Source organism: Bufo gargarizans, chromosome 5, assembly GCF_014858855.1.
Source record: "Bufo gargarizans isolate SCDJY-AF-19 chromosome 5, ASM1485885v1, whole genome shotgun sequence".
In the NCBI taxonomy this organism is placed as follows: Eukaryota; Metazoa; Chordata; class Amphibia; order Anura; family Bufonidae; genus Bufo; species Bufo gargarizans.
In genome coordinates this window covers 65,349,931-65,372,504 of record NC_058084.1, presented here as the reverse complement: position 1 = coordinate 65,372,504, position 22,574 = coordinate 65,349,931, and the positions used below count along the sequence as shown (strand labels likewise).

Genomic DNA, 22,574 nt, shown 5'->3' with positions numbered 1-22,574 from the left:
CTTAGTACATGCGAAGGTCAGTACCAATCCCCTCACAGTAATAGACAAATGGAAAAGACTGATATCCACATTTACAGAAGAATCCATAACGGTTTTATTGGAATCACATTTACAAGTATCACCAGCAGTCAGTACCAAAATAATCCAGCTTTATATAATTCATCAGACATATCTCACACCAACTAGGCTATATAGAATGGGTAGGGTACCATCCACGGCATGTCCACTGTGTGGGAAACTGGAGGCGGACTTCTGGCACATGATGTGGAGATGCAGCCCGATTGCTACATTCTGGAAGGAGGTGACTGCCTTTCTTTCCAATTTGCTGCCAGTTCAGGTAGCTTGCACCCCTGATGTTTGCATTCTAGGAATACTGAATGAAGATAGCTGGGATCATTACATGACGACATTCTTTGAGGCAGTCACTGTTTATGGCACGTAAATGTATTGCTCTGAGATGGGACAACACCAATACACCGAACTTGTCCATGTGGAAATTGCAGATAAACCAGATCCTACCATACAGTATATAATGTTTAAACACCGCAATAAACCTAAAACATTTGACAAGGTCTGGGGCCTGTGGTGTGGGTCATCCAACACTCTACTCAACCTCGAGACTGCGGCAAGCTTTGTCATCGGCTTGAGGATCCATGGCTCAGTCGGTTTAGTCGGGCCACCTGAATGTATTGTATATGGAATTCTTGACAGTGCAGTGGAAGATTGAAGAAATTGATAACAAGGAATCCTTATCTTTATTGTACTATGATATGTAACAGGAGTGTATATGATGTCAATGTTATTTCTCTTCTGTTAATAAGAGTTAAAAACAAAACGCATTAGGAAATGTAATAGGAAGCATGGGGCACCCCTTTGAGTACCTTTACATAACGGCATTGAGCAGAGAGCATCTATTACATGGACAGTGCATTGACTTTACTAGGAAGTGTGCAATGCTTTATTTCTCCTGCGGTGGCACTGCAGGGAATTGAATGCTTGCTGCCTGGTTCCCTCACAGATCACAGCTGATCAATGGCAGACCCAGCCACCAAACAAACGAAGGGAGAAATATCAAAACCGATGTAAAAAAAAACTGGCTTCCTTGCCCATAGAAACCAATCTGATTCATTTTTTCCAGAGCTCCTTTGGGAAATGAAAAGATCAAAGGTGGAATCTGATTTCTATAGGCAACTAAGGCAGTTTTCCTTTACACCAGTTTTGATTAATCTCCCCCACTATCCTTAACTTACTGTCCGGAAACCCTTCTAACAAAGGTGGACAAGCACTTAATCATTTTGTCAACATGTTTTTTTCAAACTGATATAGGTATAGAAAGTTAATTTTACAGAGCAGTCGCTCTCCGTTTTCTGACCATAGACACTCATGTCCTCCAGCTTGTGTGGCAGGAAATTGGCAATCGCCTGCTCGCTAGAGGAGGAGTCCCCATGCTGTATAGTGGTTTGCCGGTGGCAGATTGTGATTAGACGCCACGATCTGCTGCCTGCAAACGATAATTTTTTAACCTGTCAAAATATTTGCATTGCCCAATGATCGAGCGTTTGCTCATTTATCAGACAATCGGCGACAGTGTTACACTGTAAGATGATTGCTAATGAGCGTTCATACGAACATTTTATAGCGATCATCTGCCGAAAAACTGATTAGTGGATAAGTATAGCCGTTTCTATTGATGGGAGTTAGAAAAATGTGGAATGCATACAGAATGTGTCTGGATTTTGCATATCCATTTTTGCGGACTGAAATATCGACACCTCCATATGCATAAGGCCTAAACGGCATGTCTCATGTCAAAAATGTGCAAAACTTGTTAAAAAAAAAAAAATGTTATATTTGCCTCACTGATCATCCTCTACTCCTGCACCAACATTACCTGGTCGGCCGCCACCCTCTGCTTTCTGTTCCAGCGATTACATGTTGACACAAGTATGTGACCGCTGCAGCCAATCACATCATTTATTTGAGCCAGAAGATGACTTTAATAGTATATATTGTAATAGGGAAAAAGTATATATTCATAGTATAGGGCAGTGGTGGCGAACCTATGGCACGGGTGCCAGAGGCAGCACTCAGAGCCCTCTCTGTGGGCACCCTGGAAAAAGTCTAAAGTGTACCAAAGCGTTCCTGCCATTCTTCAGTGCAGGGTGCACTATGAACAGCACAGGCAGCACATTGAATGCAGGCGGGCAATTATCGCTAAATGATAAAGTACATGGAAGATATACTATATTGGATTGTAGTATTTAGAGTAAATTGCTGTGTTGGCACTTTGCGATAAATAAGTGAGTTTTGGGTTGCAGTTTGGGCACCATCACTGGTATATGGCATTAAACTGTGCTTCCATTTCCAGCCTAAAAGTACTTTTAGACTATTGTCAACCAAGCCCATTGGTGGGGCCGGACGAAATCTCATGTTCATGGGGCTTAGAATTTTAATACCTGATCTTTCGGTTCTCTCGGGAGATAAGCTACCACGAATGGCGTTTCCTGCGTCCGCTCTGGCTTATTATGATTACAATGGCTTGGTGTTAATAATTGACCACTGTATCTGTGCAAAGGAAACTGACGGGTTAGGCCGGGTTCACATCTGTGTTGGTAGATCCGTTTTATACGGATCAGTCTAAGCAGAAGCAAATTTGCTGTATTTTTTATGCCGGAGAAGAAAAAGGTGCAAGCAGCATTTTGTTGCCCTGCAAAAAAGATGACGTTGAATGGAGAGGATGCTAACGGAGGCATCCTGACATACATTTTGTCCTATTCTTTTGAATAGACCCAATACTGGAAATGTTTTTTTTTTTTTTTTTCCCTCTGCCCCTGAGATGTAACAGAAGAACGGAAATTCAAATGCAGAAATTCAAACCCCTTAAGGTAAAATTTTTGTTAAATTTCCTGACCTCTCCCTGTATCTGTAGTTGGGCAGAAATAGACAATAGGTTTGAAGTAAATCTTGCGGTCAACAATGAGTCTTCCTTACAGGATGCTATCTGGCCTGTCTTTGATACGCCAGTTAAACAGACTAGATTGCCAGCTAATCCTTTTTCCGTTAGATTACATGTAGTCACTTGCATTGCAGGGTGCATGGTTGCATAATGGACACCAAATTGTGTTCACACCCTTTGATTTAGTGTCCCCTCCCAGACTGAAGATGTGTATTTGTACTCACAGGGGGTAAGATTTTGTTTTTCACTCTTTGATAGGCTTTCCAATGTTTTATCAGCTGAATATCTGCTGCATTGATCTGCCTATGTTTGTGAAGGTGTTTCCTAAACTGTTTTAATGAGAAGCATCAGAATGAAATGTTCTTTCAAAGAAACCTTTGACACACTCCTTTTAGAAGGTGCTCGGTTCTAATCAATCTCTATGTGAAAACCAAATATCCACAACACAATCAATATAACCACAATCACGGAAAGAAGTCCATAATATTAAAAATCCATAAAGAGCAAGAATCATGCTTCAGTACCAGAGGGTAATGCAAAAGGAACAGGCGATGGTACCAAGTTATCACATTGAGTGTGCACTGAATCTATCCAGAATACTGATTGGGTTGAAGAACCTTTTTTTTTGTCGCACCGCAGCTATATCTGGTGTGCTGTACCAATTTACATTTACCAAGTTATCACATAACACCACAAAGCATGGCTCTCTGATCATACCTATGTTGAGCTCAACAGTCCCAGAAAACTTACTGTAGGTTCTGCACTGAAATTCATAGTACCACTATGTGGACAGTCATTCTCTAACATCATTGACGATGATCCAAAATAGCTCCTCATACAATGCTGAATGCGCATATCAAGCAGAATTATAATATGAAGGCCATTACTACTGTGTCTGGGTCTGCTCATGTTGTAGATCATCCTCTCTTCAGCTTTGTACAATAAAGTGGAGTTGAGCAACCTCTTAGGCTAGTTTCCCACTAGCGCTAAAATCTTCCGGCATGCTGTTTTGGCAGAGGAAAAGCCTACCGAAGTTCATCATATCCAGCATAGACAAAAGGCTGGAGCACCTCCAGGCTCCATTGACTATAATGGGATGTGGCGGGGATCTGACCTATTTCTGTCAGTAGTCCCAGGTTTTGGCTAGACAAATACCGCTTTTTGTCCAGCCGAATCCTGGCACTAATGTTGAAAAAAGGCCAGGTCCCATTGTAGTCAATGCCCTCAGACGGGGAAAGATATGCTATGCCAAATACGATGAACCACGCCAAACTGTTCCTCTGAAGATTTTAGTCTGAAACTAGACTTACGGTACTCTTCAGATGTTGTGGGGCTATAGCGCTTTTACCTCTTAATGGGGGTTATCAAACTAGCCTTGCTATGTCCATCAGCACAACCTTTTTTTCCGCCATACAGCTTTGGTGCCAGGATCTACCAACCAAGCAGCGACCTATGTAGTCCTATTAGAAGGTCAAGGCGCTAGATTCCAATGGAAGAGTCCAGTACATCAGCATACAACAACATAAACCTTATTGTATATATGTTACACAGAAGTAGTACAGAATAGGAACACTTCAACTAACAAGACTTAAGGAAAGCTACTTGTTGGATGTCCTGTACTGCATCTGCATAGTCCGTACAATTTATGATTTTATTGGCAACTTCATTTGATGTTCTTCTTGTACAGGAGAGTTTTCTACCTTCTAAACAAAATCCCAGTATGTGGCAACATCAAAGATCAGGATTTGGGGGTACTATCTCTCAAAGCCTATTTAAACATTGACTTGTAGGATAGCAGCCTTACATCTGGTGGCATTACAGGCAGAGCTTGTTAAGAGCCCATTTGCATCCCTTTCTTCCCAGAATTCCTGAGGAGCATGTGTGGCCTATAAGTCTCCTTAAAGTGTGCTTTCCCCAAGGAGAGAGAGTTCCCCCCCAAAGTGATGAAGTAGAGAAATACTGTTCATATTGGAACCAGTGATTGATGTGTCCAGTATGATTTGTCACGTCTACTTTCTGTCTCCAGTTAGGCAGAGACTCCACTTCTGATGAAGACCATGTTCTGATAGGAGACTGTTTGAAAAGGATATCCGATCATTGTCCATCAGAGGTACTGCAGTCTGGTGCCTACTGGAATAAATTGTTTATTTTTGTTTTATATCTGTCCACTGTTACTAGCATTTTCAGACTGGGAGAGGTCGCCTGTATTTTCCATAGGATAGCCCATCAATATCTCATTAATGTGTACACAACACTGCTAAATGAGGTGGCTGCAGTACTGTAGCTCACAGCAGCTCAGTTCCATTTATTAAAAAATAAAGGCACGTTTACATTGACCAACTGACTGGGCAATTATCGGGAATAGCCCATTCGTTTGATAATTGCCAGATCACGAGTGGAGATGGGGTGCAGGTGAGTATGATTCTTTCGTTGACTAAAAACTGACCGAATCCTGGAAAACCCCTTTAATTCTTGCTCTATGAACGTACTGCAATTAATCACAATTATATTTCACTTTTCTTTTGTTAGAACCTTATATGAAGGAGCAACATTAAGTTATGTCATTAAAGGGACTATCCCACGATTAATGTAAAAAATGAAAATCAGACATCATATAATACATGACGATCTCTTTGTAACAAAGCTAGAACCAGCCCTGTACCTCACATGGATTCAGAGATCTTCCCATTCACTGCTGTGCTAGATCTGTATCAAGCTGACAGCTTAAAGCGGACCTTTCATGTTTTTTTTTTTTTATTATTCTAGATAAATACCTTTTACTTGCATGGTACTGCCACCCTGCCTGTTTTTTTTTTTTATTTATTTATGTTTTTTATAATATGTCTCCTGTGCCCCCTGTAGTTTTCCCACTCGGTATGTTAATACTGAGCATCGGTACAGGGAGGAGGAGACTCCAGGGTTTCTCAATGGGCGTCCTCTTTTCCCTGACTATGCCGCAATCCAATCACAGCGGAGAGCGTCACAGCCAGGGAGGAGGTGAGCTTTTTTTTTCTCCTTGGCTGTGACTCTCTCCACTGTGATTGAATCGCGGCATAGTCAGGGAAAAGAGGACGCCCATTAAGAAACCCTGGAGTCTCCTCCTCCCTGTACCGATGCTCAATATTAACATACTGAGCGGGAAAACTACAGGGGGGCACAGCGGGGTGCTGGGGCCATATTTAAAAAAGCAGGCAGGGTGGCAGCATCAGCGGGGGTTACCCCACATGTAAAGGTATTTATCTAGAATTAAAATAAATAAATAAATATATATATATATATATATATATATATAAAATGAAAGGTCTGCTTTAAAGGGGAGTGTCTTTTCTGCTGCAGCTAAGGGGGCGTGTCCATGCTCTCCCTATCACAGCTCAAAAGGCAGTTGAAGGATGAAACTGAGCATGTGCAATCTTCTCAGTGAGCAGGACAAAGAAATTAAAAAAATAGCAGTAGGTGGCGCTATACAGGTACATTTTACTCAATGACTGTGCAAAATTATTTAATTACATGCAATTACAAAAGATTTCAGATCCAGGTGCTGGTTTGAAAACTGTTGAATTTTTTTCGTGGGACGACCCCTTTAAGTCTCTTTGTACATTTGAACCTACAATTTGGTGGATACACAGGACATGTATGTGCAGTAGAGGCCTGTGACTGATAACATACAGTGATATCCCTGCCATTGAAAAAAATGTTATGTCGTTGCATACCAACGAGATGCTGAATGGGAACAATGGAAACGTTGATGTATACGCTGGGAAGTTTTCCTGACATATTTGTTACGCCGAGTGCACAGACACCGTGTGTGGTGGTTGGTTTACACTGCAGGAGGCAGCACGCTTTAAGTATGAGTTTTGTTGTACTAACTAATCTTGTTCTTTTATTAACGCACGCTGCATTTGGCTGCTGATAGTCCTGGTTAGGATTTTGGGCAGTCCTATGTTGGTGGTCCTTAGACTCTTATCCCAAATGTTCAATTGAAAGAAAAATAAAACCGCCCTTTAATTGGAATTTTTTAGTGTGCAGCAAAGTAAAATGATCTAAAACAACTTTTGCATATGGAATTTCACTTTTCTAAACCAGGCATGATTTTAATTATACGTGTAATCTACTTGTGTAGTTGCATAACAATGCAGTCCACAGGATATACTTTTTTTTATTTTTTTTATTGTATTTGTTTAATCTATGTGAATTGTGTCCAAGTCCATGTCCTAGACATCAATTTGATGCTTGGGCGGATCACACAAAACCACGGAAAGTGCTTGAAGGCCAATGCCTTGTGTTTGTTTTTCGTTATTAATACATCAAACGGACACACATCTGCTGCCTGGTATTGCTTTTATAAAACACTTTACAGTGTGCACAATCACATTTTCTCAGATGGAGAACTTTCGTTTAGACCTATCACCCTCAGTCTCCCCACTCAGCGCTGGCACGGCTCCATAGTAAATGACATGAATCACGCACAGTGTATGTTCTTCTGCACTGTGCCATTTAAACCAGCTTCTTGTGCTAAAAGCTTACAGACCATTTGGACAGCTGAAAAGCTAAAAATGTTTGCACCCAATATAAGGAACTTAGGAAGTAAAGGCACTTTTTTAATAAATGTTACCAGATGACTCTGCTGCCAAGAGCACATTGGCGGTTCTTCACTATTGTGCCATGTTTTTTGATTGGTTAGATCATTCCATTGTCAGACTTCTAACGTAGAAGTCATGCGCTTAATTTTTCTTGAAAAGGACCAAATTCACATGACGGTGAAATTTTTGTTAAAACAAAACACAAACTTAGTCACTAAGTTTTGTAAAATTAAACGTGTGCAGGGGCAGACTGGCCATAAACCCCACAGGGGATTTTTCCGGTCGGCCTATGCCGTAGGGCCCCACAAGCCCTCCTCAATGTTGCATACTGCTGGGAGAGCTATAGAGGTCGTTATTAGAAGTCCAGGCAACATACTGAAGGGAGGGCTGGTTTGGTGTTGTGGCCCATATCTCACCTCCTGAGCCCCCTGCACCATATCCATATTAAAGACCAGGAGGAGGAGAAGGACAGAATGTGGTAGTTATTAATGGCCACCCACAGAAGGACAGCTTTTGGAGAGGTACTTTGTGTTGCACTGTGGTATTTGCTTTTGTGGGATGGTATTCTACGCTGCACTATGGTATTACTGATGCTGCCAACTTGTATTGGCTCCATCTACTGGTGTTGCCCCACCTTCTGTCTATTTGAAACCATGTACATCATTTGTGGGTAGGTTTTATGTGTGCAGGTGCGCGTTGCCATGGCTGAAAATATAAAACCAAGCACAACACAGCAGCTCCCTGCAAATATTGAATATATAGTACCAGTCAAAAATTTGGACACACCTTTTTCATTCCATATTTTATTTCTTTTATTTTTTATTATCTACATTGAAGATTTATATTGAAGACATGAAAATGATGAAGGAACATATTGAATCAAGTAGTAAACAAAAGTGTTAAAACAGAATATCTTTTTTATATTCTTTAAGTAGCCATCTTTTGCTTTCATGACAGATTTGCATAATCTTGGTATTCTCTCAATCAGCTTCATGAGGTATCTGCTCACCTTTTATGCATCTCACAAAAACATGGCAGTTGGAGCCAAAAAACTCAGATTTTCACATATATCAAAATACTGATTTCCGCTGGTCTAATGACCATTCTTTCTGTTTCTTGGCCCAAGCAATTCTCTTCTTCTTGTTCTTCAGTAGTTGCTTCTTTGCAGCAATTTGAGCATAAAGACCTGATTCTCGCATTCTCCTCAGAGCAGCAGTTGTTCAGATCTGTCTGGTACTTGATCTCTGTTAAACATTTATGTAGGCTCTAATTTGAGGGGCTGTTAATTTGTAGTTTCTGAGACTGGTAACTCTAATGAACTTGTCCTAAGCAGCAGATGTAACTCCTGGTCTTCCTTTCCTGAGAACGGTCCTTATAAGAGCCAGTTCCATCATAGCGTTTGATGGTTTTTATGGCTGCACTCGAGAAAACCTTCAGTGGTCTGGAACTTTCCAGATTGACTGACCTTAAAGTAATGACTGTGTCTGTCGTTTCTGTTTACTTAGTTGAGTGGTTCTTGCCATAATGTGGATTAGAGCAGAAGTTAAATAGGGATCAACACTGTATGGAAGTATGTACCAAAACTACCTCTACACAACACAACTGATGGACACATTATGAAGGCAAGGAACTCCCCAAATTCTCTCTTGACAAGGCATAACTGTTAACTGAAAACGACTCCAGGCGACATCGGTACCTCATGAAGCTGATTAAGAGAATACCAAGAGTGTACAAAGCTGTCATGAAAGCAAAAGCGGGCCACTCTGAAGAAAATCTAAAATGTAAAAGATATACTGGTTTCTTTAACACGTTACTATTTCATGCCATGTGTTCCTTCATCATTTTCATGTCTTCAAATCTACAAAGTAGAAAATAAAAAAAATAAAAAAAACAACATGAAATGTGTGTCCAAACTTTTGACCGGTAGTGTATAAACTAATAGTTTGTTCACTATTTATGAGCTTCTTAGCAAATATATTATGCTTTTATTAAATATTTTATATCATTTTTGCCTGTCCAAGAGAGGTGACCTTTCTTAGATGGGACCCTGCTCTATAATGACACCACCCCTTGTGAATTCAGAGATAGCAGGCTCCATATACTGCACTTACTAAAACCAGCCTGTGGGAAGGATGGCTTTGTTTGGATGGCGCAAACAAAATGGAGGCAGCCACACTTTGAAATGCATAATGCAAAAAAAAAAACGCACATTCTGTACAATGAAGTAATTGTGCAGCACCGTATCACCATGCAGAGCTGTATCTATAGGGGAAGCAGGGGAAGTGGTTGCTTTGGGGCCCAAACTCAGAAGGAGCCCACCTAGGAGGAGGACTAAAACATTTTAATGTCACGGCCCCTCAACAGTATTATAAAATGACATTAAATACAGTGTTGATGTAGGAAATGGACGGAGCAGCTGCTAGGCTACGTCTGAGAGAGCAATCTTGACTAGCCACAAGAGTAGGGGTTGCATAGGTGGAGGGGATTGTGAAGAAGTTGCTGGGGGGGGGGGGGGGGAATCTGTTCAAAAACTTGCTGTGGGGCCTAGTCATTTCTATCTATGCCACTGTCGCCATGGTTTAAAATACAAAACCAAACACCATTGAATGTATGAAATAATGCTGTAGTCTCTATGAAGAGGAGTATGAGGTCTCCATTTTGGTTGTGCACTCCAAACTCCTTCTCAGGGAGGGTCATGTCAGCAAGATATACCCCACACTCGCCTTGTGTATTGTCTATAAGTTTATATGCGTGATCGTAGATATTCATTTTTTATTTTTTTTCCTTCACTATTTTGTTTAGCTCCGAAAGGAATTCTTCATCTTTCTCCTGATGTCTATCAAGAAATGGAAGCCAGCCGCAGTAAGACTGTCTCCACTCCTCCCGCTGTCAATTATCTGTCGCCCAAAGAATTGAACCAGACGTCCAGCTCATATTTTAGCACGTCGGTAACCCAAAGTTGCACATCTGCAGTTGCCAGAGAGCTCCTGACCAATGGCAGCTCCCCCACTGCAGAGTCTGTTGGATTTTCCGGCAACAACTTGACAAGTTCCAGCTCCGCTGTACAACCTTCCAAGCAGCTCGAGTATTTGGCAGGCATTCAAGGCTTACAGGTGAGCGAAACCTTTATCTCTGAGATTATGCAGATGCCTCATATCACTGGCAGATTGTGCAATTTCTCTAGTAGCCAACCGCCTACTGTTTTTATGTCCTGACACGTATATTGTATTGTGGTTTTGATCGTATTTTTTGTTACAATTTTTTGCAAGTAAAGTTTTAACTTGGTGAGATGCTGTGACCACAAGTGCTGTGACCACAAGTGACAATGTGGCCCTCTGGAGTCGTCACTGAAGGCTTGTAATAATCAGGCTAAGGCTACTTTCACACTAGCGTTCGGCTGTCCGCTCGTGAGCTCCGTTTGAAGGGGCTCACGAGCGGACCCGAACGCAGCCGTCCAGCCCTGATGCAGTCTGAATGGAGCGGATCCGCTCAGACTGCATCAGTCTGGCGGCGTTCAGCCTCCGCTCCGCTCGCCTCCGCACGGACAGGCGGACAGCTGAACGCTGCTTGTCACCATATGGCTCAATCTTCAAGCGGATCCGTCCCCCATTGACTTTACATTGAAAGTCTGAACGGATCCGCGCAGGCTACTTGCGCACTTGCGAATTTTTTTAAAGTTATTAATGCAGACGGATCCGTACTGAACGGAGCCTCCGTCTGCATTAATATGAGCGGATCCGTTCAGAACGGATCCGCCCGAACGCTAGTGTGAAAGTAGCCTTATATTGGCTCTGTCTGCACGCTGCTTGTCCGTTCTTTCCATTTTAAGATGACCTGTCACCTCTCCTGACATGTCTGTTTTAATAACTGCTTGCATTCCCCATGTAATAACAATTCTGGAACACCTATTCTTATGACTCTGTTTTGGAATTCCTCTATTATTCATACAGGAAGTTTATAAACAAATTGACAGCAATCTGGAATAAAGGTCCAACCGAGTGTTACCAGTTGGGAGTACACATTCTGCCAGTCTGTGCTGCCAGTGTCGGTCTGTACAGGGACGCCCAAACTGGTAACACCCAGATTCAGACATTCATTTCACACTGTTCGTAACTCATTCATAAACTTTTAGAAGGAATAGTAGATGAAGGACAAAACAGAGTCGTACAAATAGATGCTCCAGAATTGTTACAGACAAGTCAGAAGGGCTGACGGCTCCTCCGTAAAGGGGTTGTCCGCTTATCCACTGTGGTCAGCCCAGTGGATCAGGGTTAGCAGCTCCACTGGGGGTTAGTAAAATAATGAAATAAAAATACTTACCTTCTCCCCAACGCCCTCTTCTGGCTCTGTGGGACCCGAACTGTCTTCACTGCACTTCTGGTCCACGCATGTAAATTTCCTGCACAGACGTGGTCACGTGTGGTGTTGCAAGTAGTGACTCGCCTCAGTGGTGACATATTCCAAAGAGGCACGTGATCCAGCAGTGGTGTCCTGCTTGGAGACTCCTCACAACTGAGCTCGGTGATTGGCTGCAGTGGGTACACATGGAGCCGGAACAGAGCAGCAGGGAGAAGGCAGATATTGTTCCTTCACAGGTCCCTTTCGATGTGCAGCGGGGCATTAAAAAGAAAACACACAAAAGAAACATGGAAACTCCTTTAAAGGGTTTCTGTCACCTGAAAAATGGGTATTAAGCCATGAGCTAATGCCAGCTGAACATAACTATATTAGAGCCATCGCACTGCCTGTCGCCGTTATTGAGAAAAACTTACTTTTATAATATGCTAATTAGCCTCTAGGAGTGGGGGGGGGGGGGGGGGGGTTTGCACCTGCTCCTAAAGGCTCCGTTTGCCCACCTCCTTTCACGCCATTCTTCTCTTGATTGACAGGGCCAGGCAGCGCTGCTCTCCTCCCGCCGGCCGTGTCTGCAGTGTAAATCTCACCCCGTTCAGTAACAGGCACAGTGAGGGAAGTACGCTCGGCGGCTGCTGACTTCCTCACTGAACGGCCAGAGGTAGGAGACCAACGATGCCTGCCCCTGTCAATCTAGTGTAGCAGGGCGTGGCCAGAGGCGGGAGAACGGAGCCTCTAGGAAGGAGCAGGGGCAGCGCCCCCCCCCCCCCCCCCCCCTCTGCTCCTAGAGGCTCATTAGCATATTATAAAAGTTTGTTTTTCTTAATAAAGGCTGTAGGCAGTGAGATGGCACTTAGGCTATTTTCACACTTGCGGCAGTGTGATCCGGCGGGCAGTTTCGTTGTCGGAACTGCCCGCTGGATCCGCCGATCTGGATGTGACTACAAGGATTTGTGAGAAGCATCCGGATGCGGATCCGTCTCACAAATGCATTGCAAGAACTGATCCGTCTCTCCCCTTGTCATGCGGACAGACGGATCCGTCTTGAATCTTTTTTCACATTTTTACCGGTCTGTGCATGTGGTATTTCGGTATTTTGAATGCAGGATCCGGCACTAATACGTTCCTATGGGGAAAAATGCCGGCATTCAGGCAAGTCTTCAGTTTTTGTCGCCGGAGATAAAACCGTAGCATGCTACGGTTTTATCTTTTGCCTAATCAGTCAAAATGACTGAACTGAAGACATCCTGATGCATCCTGAACGGATTACTCTCCATTCAGAATGCATGGGGATATGACGGACCAGTTCTTTTCCGGTATGGAGCCCCTGTGACGGAACTGTATGCCGGAAAAGAAAAACGCTAGTGTGAAAGTACCCTTATAGTTATGTTAAGATGACATTAGCACATGCTAATGTCAGCCAGCCTAATACCTATTTTTCAGGTGACACAAACCCTTTAAGGCCTTTTTAGATGGCGGCAATAACAGGAATTATGAACATCTGAATGTTCCCAATAATTGCCTGATTGTTGAGTGTAAGTGATGGCTGTATTTACATGCAGCAATCATCTGCGCTAAATGTGGATGTACGAATGTTCCCGTACAGATTAATTGTTGGTAGCACATCCCTGTTTGCACAGGACAATTGTATGTGCTGCATTGAAGATGCAGTCACCCAGCCGAGTTTTTGCTCATGCATTGGGTGATCAGCAGCACCTGGGGCAATTATAGGGAATGAGCGTTCGTATGAACATAAAATCTTCAGTGGAAAACAGCCATTTTCCATAGCAGAATCTGCAATCAAAATGCAAACAGCAGCTTCTCATTGTTTTCAACGGAAAAAACATTAACCTGTGCACATGGTAGTGTTTTTTTTCCCGCCACTGATTTCCAATCTGCATATTAAAGGGGTATTCCCATCACATACAGTGGGGGCGTGCGCGGTGCGCCCCAATAGAAGTGAATGGGAGCACACCGCGCATGTGCGGCTCCTGCTCCCATTCATTTCTATGGGGCAGACGGAAATTGCGAGCCAGTGCTCCCCCTCTGTTAATTTCCCCGCTTCGTTCTCGTTGTAGGTGCGGGTCCCAGAGGTGGGACTCGCACCTATCAGACAATGGGGGCATATCCTAGTGATATGCCCCCATTGTATGTGATGGCAAAACCCCTTTAATTCTTTGAAGCAGATTTTAGCTGATGCTAGTGAAGGGATGAAATAGCAAACATTTTTTCATGTTTTTGACAGCATTTCCATCACCAAAAACGCACTACTCATAGAGGCAGCCTGCAGATCGGCCACTGTTTTTTACCCTGCAGATTTACGCTGTGTTAACATATCCTTAAAGTGAAATTTTATCTTGTGGTCACTTAAACGTCTAGTTAAACATATATAACTAAAAAATAATGTCTTAGGGAGTTTGTAATGTTATTTTACGTCATTTAGAGACACAGTTTTCCTACTACATAAAGGAGAGACATTTTGTATACCATTTTTTTCTCAGGATGCATTGCCTTTTCTATTACGAAACCTATCCCAATCTGGCGGCCTACACAAGGAGAAACCGTATCCCCCTAAACCCATGTCAAATGTAAAAAACAACCAGTGTCTTGGTCTGCACTGACGAAGAGCAGAAACAGCTGTCTGCAGATGGGTCTCTTTTATGTATGGTGAAGATTCGGGGTCCGCTTATTTCCCAAGTCATTGTGCCAAGGCCTTAAAAGGTTGGACACTGACACATAGGTTAGTTGTCCCCACGAGCTGGGATTAGAGAGAGTTTTCCTTCCACCTGGAGGAGAGCTACTTTGCATCCCATGTTTTCCCCGGGAAGCATTGCCTGGCCTATAAGACTTTCTGTGCCTGCTTGGCAGTCTTCAGAAGGAGAAATGTTATCTCCTCAAACCCTTGTTCATAGATGAGCTGGGGCTAGTACCTATAGCGGTAGCTTTAGTGTCTGATTTGTGAGAAGTGCACTTCACTAGTGATCCTTCTTCCAACCACTTTTTTAACCTCTGAGTGTAGAGGAGCTGCAGGGCCTTAGGATCTCTGTGTCAGATTCACTGTAAGGGTACTTTCACACTAGCGTTAGAAGAATCCGGCAGGCAGTTCCGTTGCTGGAACTTCCTGCCGGATCTTGAAATCCGTATGCAAATGTGAATTTTTTCCCCAGATCCGTATGCATTGAAATACCGGATCCGTCTTTCCGGTATCATCCGGAATAACAGATCTGGTATTTAATTTTTTCAAAGTTAGAAAGAACTGCGCATGCACAGACCGGCAATTTTTAGAACACCTGGTACCGGATCCTGCAATACATTTCAATGGAAATGAATGCCGGATCTGGCAAGTGCGGTAGTGTTCCGGGATTTTGGCCGTAAAAAAATACTGCAGCATGTTGCGATATTTTGTCCGGTCAAATACCGTACAAGAGACGGAACGGAAGACATCCTGAGGCATTACTGAATGGATTGCTTTCAATTAAGAATGCATTGGGACAAAACTGATGTGTTTTTTTTTTTTTCCGGTATTGAGAGCCGTTACCAGATTTTAATACCGGAAAAGAATAACGCTAGTGTGAAAGTGCCTAAGATGGCAGACAGTATTACTTAGTGACCAAGCCGCTATACAAGGTATGACGCTGTGTAGAGGCTCACTCGCCTCTTCATGCAGCTATTTCGTGGTGGTGTCGGAACCCCACCGATCAGACATCAATAACTTATCCTAAATGTCGGCCGAACTGTCTGATTTCAGTGGGAACGACCTCTAATGTGTATGGGGAGTCTGAATTCAGGGATAATCAATCAGTTGGATTTCAAAGGCCCAATACTGTTGTTCTCCATGAGGGAAGCCACTTCCATTGGGGTCTGGCGTTTGTTTCTTCTTCCATTGATAGATAGTATGTGCACCTTTTACTACGGTCTCCTTCAGTAGCGCCCCATTAGACATAAAACATTACCTCTATCATACTGTCTGTAACAGAGGTGGGGATTCATTCTGTATATGGAGATCATTCTTTATATCAGCCACACATCCAAACCCTCACCTCCACCTGCCGTTTTCCACTTAAAGGGAACCTGTCATCAGCTTTATGCTGCCCATACTATCAGCAGAATAAAGTAGTGACAGGTGAGTTGATTTCAGCGGTCTGTCATTTAATAGTTAATATAAATGGTTGCCGAGAACCAACATCACAATCATTGCAGACTGAGCCTGGAAAAGAGTCCCGGCCACCTGAGTCCTGGTTACTCATGATCTCCTGCTCTCCTGCCCACCTGCTGATGACTGACAGTCTTCTACCTAGTTTTCTCCCTTTCTCTCTAGGAGAGAACTGCCAATTATCAGCATATGGGGGAGAGAGCAGGAGATTAGGAATAACCAGGACTCTTCTCAGGTAGATGTGACTCTTTTCCAGGCCTGGGCTGCAGTGATTATGATGCTGGTTCTCAGCAACCACTTACTTTTAGCTGATGAGTGACACACCGCTGACATCTGCATTTCTGTCACTATTTTATGCTGCCCCCGCTGCCCCCAGTGAGGTCAGCATAAAGTTGATGACAGGTTCCCTTTAAGAACATATACAAAACAAGGCGGTGGCTCACTCTGGACGGAACTGTGAAACAGGTGCTACTAGCCCAAAGAGAGGGACACCCACCCTCTGGAGAATAAATATGTGTAACTAGAGTGATGGGCGAGCACACTTCATTTGGATCACAGAAGTTATAATTAAATTAAATTACGGAAGTGTCCCGCGCTGCCCGACTCACGCTTGAAAGCGACCGTGTACAACGAGGGAGGTAAGAAGCTTTAACATATAAGCCTAAACAACTACAGTGATTACCGGACTGTTCACTAATATTCAGAAAACTGGTGCACATGATCGGCACCCAACATTTGAGCATTATATAAGAAATATATAAAACTATTCCAACACATTCAGCCGACCAGAGACTGAATTACGATTTGTATATCATCTATCTAAATTGATGACCGATATCTAACAATTGAAACATCTGTGGATTCTTAATTTTATAAGACATTTATTGTTGCACAGTACTATAGTGCATTGGGAAAAGAAAAGGACACAACCATCCTTTCCATTATTTAATCCGTGTATTATCTGAATTGTATTACTAACTGTATTAATCTATTGTTTTATTGTATTTTATTTAATTGGACTTTTAAAACACGTGTATACTGATATTGTAATTTAATTAAATTTTAACTTTTATGATCCAAATGAAGTGTGCTCGCCCATCCCTTTAAGAACATCTCTTCGATTCGTGCCTTCCTCCCCCGAGTCAACTAAAATTCTAGTGCATGCTCTCGTCATCTCCCGCCCGGACTGCTGCAACATCCTCCTGTGTGGCCTCCCATCCAGCAATCTCACTCTCCTCCAATCTATTCTCAACTACGCTGCCCGGTCAATCCACCTCTCCCGTTGTTTCCCCTCTGCCAGTCCCTTCTCTGGCTCCCCATTGCCCAGCGAATTCAGTTTAAAATACTTACAACTACATTTAAGATCGTCCACAATCTGTCCCCTCCGTACATCTCCGACCTGCTTTCCCGATACATACCCATGCGTAATCTCAGATCCTCACAGGACCTCCTCCTCTATTCTTCTCTCATCTGTTCTTCACACAATCAACTACAAGCTTTCTCACGAGCCTCTACCTAAGGGCTCATGCACACGGCCGTGCCGTTTATTGCGGATCCGCAAAAAAAACTGATGCTGCCCGTGTGCCTTCCGCAATTTGCGGAACGGAACAGGAGGCCCATTACAAAGATGCCTATTCTTTTCCGCAAAACGGACAAGAATAGGACATGTCTCATAATTTCTGCGGGGTCATGGAAGGGAGCATCCTTTTTGCGGACCCATTGAAATAAATGGTTCCGTATGCGGAATCAAAATACAGTCCGTATACGGAACGCAAAATACTGTCGTGTGCATGAGTCCTTACTCTGGAACTCTCCAACCCAACACATCAGACTCCTCTCCCCCCCCCCCCCCCCCCAACATCCAAACTTTCAAACCCACCTTTTCAGGGCCTACCATCTGCAATGAGCATGCTGCCACCACACGAGCAGCCTATACCCTCACCTACTATGTTCTCCCTTTCCCTTATAGAGTGTAAGCTCCTGCGGGCAGGGTCTTCTACCCCCCCTGTACCAGTCTGCAAATAGTTTATTGTATTTTTATATTTGTGTAACCCTGACTGGATGTACAGCGCCGTGGAATTAATGGCGCTTTAAAATAAATAATAATATCTTGAACTGATGATGCATGCTTAGTCTTTGTATTAGCCCGGCATAGTCCGGCAAGTGTTTCTTTTTGGCATAGATATCGCCCTCTGTGGGTATGTGCCGTCAGTCATGAGTGTCCATTCTGCATGAGAACTGCTCTCCATCACACTTGCAGTTTTATCAGTTACTCAGCTCTGAGTAACCATGAATGTTCCTCCGCTTCTCATGTAAAGCTGGACCGCAGCCATGTGCTCTATAACAAAATCGGTGCTTGGCTGAGCACCCAATATGCCTTTCCCTTCATTCCTGTGGGAATACGATACATCTTGATTACCTGCAGGTTACATCTATGCCGCAGTCTTCTGCTGCTTTGACTAATGAAGTGAGAAATGATTTAATGATTTAATGCAGGGTGTACGTGCGCAGTGTGGCTTCTCCCCGCCACACAGGAGATGGCGAACACGTTTCAGCAATGGTTGACTTTCTGTTTTGCCGGTAAATTGTATTTGCTGTGTTCTCAGCAAGAATCATAAGGCAACCGGCACACAGATTTCATGAGGATTTCTTTGCATTTCCGTACCAAGAGCCACATGCGTTTCTTGCGGTTTTTGGTCCAGGTTTAATGCGGTTTTGCCGCAGATCTCACCTTCTTATTGAAAAGGATGCAATCCGCACTAAAAAGCGCGCAAACAATTGACATGTTGCAGATTTCTAAATCTGCACGGAAGAAGGAAGCAGTGTACATGAGATTTGTCTCATCTCGTACACTTTGCTGGTGCTGTATTACGCAGCGGTTTTTCTGTACGTAAATCCACACGTAATCCGCATTGTGTGTAGGTAGCCTTAGTCCCTTACCTGCATAGTGTAAGAGCTATGAGCATATCTCCTATATGTACTTTCTCATTTTCTGCATTTGGCTAGGATTACATTCCCGATATCGTGGTACCATCGTCTGATGTCATGACTGTGGTCAGCTCTACGAAGTAGGGATGAGCAAGGCAAACTTCGAGTTCCAGATCCGAAGTCACTTCACTCAAAACTTCGGTTTAATGCTTTATGGAGATCCGAACTCTGTTTCGGTTCCAACTGGTACATCAGAACCGAAGCCATGTTCGGATCCAAGTTTTGAAATGTTTTTTGAGTTTATAAAACAAAAACCGAAGTTATTCACCGTACATTTTAATGCTGCACAGAGACGGATCTCCGTACAGTATTAATCCGAAGTTTTCAGATCTAGGATCCGAAGCTTTCTTCGCTCATCCCTACTAGGAAGCAGTGCTGTGTGTGAAGAGATGGCGCTCTTGTAGGAGAGGGTCCTTCAGTTACATGCCCACTTCAATGATATTCCAGGCCCCTGTTCACACCCTGAGGCTCCTGAAGAGGCACGCTGTAATGACAATGAATGACTAAGTTGTACTTGTGGTAATTAGGGAGCTGTTAATTCCCTGTGTATTAGCAGACCTTCTTATTTACATTGGGACTAAATCCCTTACTTCCCGTAGGTTGAGTTCGTTAGACCATGTCAGCTTATGAAGAGGACAGGAAGACTCCCTAGGGGGATAGATCTTGAGAACAAACTCCAAGGACTTGGGATTTTAAGGGAAAGTATCACCAAAAAATGTTCAGCCAGTTAAAACTAGAAAGCGACACACATTCTTCTTTCTAATTGGTTTTTATTTTCTGATTGTAGATTTTTTTTTAATTCTATTTCCTGCACATGATTATGGGGGCGGCCATCTTTCCTGAGTTTTTCTTGACAGCATTTAGAGACATGCTTTACAGCAGCCACCATTGGTCATAGACCTAGTAGGACACTTGCGTTTTGGGCGGATCCGTCATGGATCTGCAAAAAAACGGATCTGTTACAATAAAACAACCGCATGAACGGATCCGTTTCTATTATCTGTAACATAGCCAAGATGGGTCCGTCACGAACTCCATTAAAAGTCAATGGGAGACAGATCCGTTTTCTATTGTGTCAGAGAAAACGGATCCATCCCCATTGACTTACATTGTGTGCCAGGACGGATCCGTTTGGCTCAGTTTCGTCAGACAGACAGACAGCTAAACTCTGAAGGTAGTGTTTTTGTGTCTACCTCCAGAGCGGAATGGAGACTGATCGGAGGCATACTGATGCTTTCTGAGTGGATCCTTTTCCATTCAGAATGCATCCGTTTTGGACCGCTTGTGAGAGCCCTGAACAGATCTGACAAACGGAAAGCCAAGACGCGTGTGAAAGTAGACCTAGATTGGTGTGGGCTCATAAACTTCTATGGTAGAGTTTTCTAGGCATGCTCTGTGACCTGTGCAGAGGTCAGGAGGGAGTAGATAAGCTGTGATATCAACTATTGGGAACGGTGGATCCTGTCTATATAAAGGTGATATCTGTTATTCTAATCCTTCCTGATAACTGCAGTAAAGGATCTGTACAGACAAGAAATGGCACCTGTTATTAAAGGGGTATTCCCATCACAATTATCACTGTTTAATCTGTTAATGATGTGTCAGTGATCTTTTTTGTAAATATATTGTATTTGCAAATTCCCACCCCTCTTGATGAAATTCTTTCCCTCCTACCTCATTGTTGTCATATGGTATCCCATAGATACAGCCACTGCTCGCCTCCCGAATTCATGGGCTGCGCTTGCGCAGCTGGCCGCACATTGCAGTCCTGAACACGCATGCAGCCGCGCATGCGCATGGCTTATTTCTTCAGTGCTGTGTCTCATACAGAGCTGCACATGCCCTAAAGAAATAAGCTTTGCACATGCGCGGCAGCGCGAGATTTCAGGACTGCAATGAGCAACCGACTGGGTAAAAAAAAATGTCTTCTGGGCAAGCGCGGCCCAGGGATTCAGGAGAGAAGCGGTGGCCATAGGAGACACATGAACAAGCACGCAAAGAGTGTGATGTCAGAAAGAGGTGTGGCCGGGCTTCACTCAAACTGCCTAGGCCCGGCCAGCCTTAGCAGCAGGAAGCCAGGAAGTGAGCAGCAGAGCGGGCTGCAGGTCAGGGTGAAGTAGCAAGATGGGAAAAGCCTTTAAGCTTAGTGGCCAGCGCGAAAACTGAAGGATTTTTTATTTATTTTTATATAACAGTACAGACCAAAAGTTTGGACACACCTTCTCATTCAAAGAGTTTTCTTTATTTTCATGACTATGAAAATTGTAGATTTACACTGAAGGCATCAGAACTATGAATTAACACATGTGGAATTATGTACATAACAAAAAAGTGTGAAACAACAGAAAATGTCATATTCTAGGTTCTTCAAAGTAGCCACCTTTTGCTTTGATTACTGCTTTGCACACTCTTGGCATTCTCTTGATATAAATATATATATATATATATATATATATATATATACACATTTATTAATTTTTTTACATAAATACATTTTTTAAACAATAGGTCATTTTCTGATGACACATTCCCTTTAAGCTGTCCATAAGCTTCAGATGTTCGCCTGACAGCTATTTCTTTCAGACCTGCACTTACATGCATGCTTGGTTTGGTCAGTCATGCATTTCTTTTTGAATGGGGTAAGTGCAGTAAACCACTGCCAGATAGCTTTGGCAGCAGTTTGTTTCCCCTGAGAACAAAAGGATTGGGCCTGTTGAAATTCATCATCCTAATACTTCTTTTACCCAACATCTGCTATCAGAACGAAGTCTGCCGTACACATTAGATGATTAGTAAGCCCCGCCGAAATCCCACCGGCAGGTTTGGCTAAAATGAATCTGTGTGTGGACAGGCTTAAAGAGTCACAAAAACTTGTGTGTCATAGTGACATGTAGAAGGTTTTTATTGTCAAAACCTTTGCTACGTCAATATGATATAACAAAAGTTTTTGTAAAGTGTAGTTACTCTTTAAGGCCCCCATACACATTATATTAATGTTAGCTGAACCTGTAGTTTTTAGCGGGACTAATGTATAGATTTTACATACTATATGGATAGTCAAATGTATATGAGGACCACCTGACTGTCCCCAGCTAATGACACTGGGGGAGAGAAGGATTAGGTCCTTTGAATTTTAACTCATGTTCTCCTGGGTCAGAGGCGTCTGGCAGGAGTTTTCTCAATCTACCTATTAAGAATACACCGTTGGCCTAACTGAGCATGTATGTGTATGGCAGAGTCTGGAGATATAGCGGTTAATGCCTGTCCTTAGTGTATGGGCACCTATTAGTGTCTCGTCCGATGTGTAGATGAGACTGAAGAGGTGTCATTTCAGAAAGCCAAGGGCATAAAATGGGCTTTTATTATTATTTGTCTTACTGGGGAAAAAAACTGGTGATGTTAGCATATTTTATTTGCTTTCTTTATATTGTTTGATATGACCCTCTATTAATTCTAGGTATTGTGGAATCAGAGACATTGGAAGCATACCATTGGAATATGCCATGGTCTCCTCTTGTGGTTGTCCATGAGGCCATCTAGCTAT

At 43.1% G+C, this 22,574-nt stretch overlaps 1 protein-coding gene across 1 annotated transcript in view; it reads left to right on the top strand.

The window, feature by feature from the left end:
* STAU2 (staufen double-stranded RNA binding protein 2) overlaps window positions 1–22,574 on the top strand; it is a 283,250-nt gene that overhangs the window by 158,354 nt on the left and 102,322 nt on the right. The window contains 1 exon segment of the mRNA XM_044294063.1: window positions 10,339–10,649. Coding sequence (XP_044149998.1) covers window positions 10,339–10,649 — 311 coding nt within the window.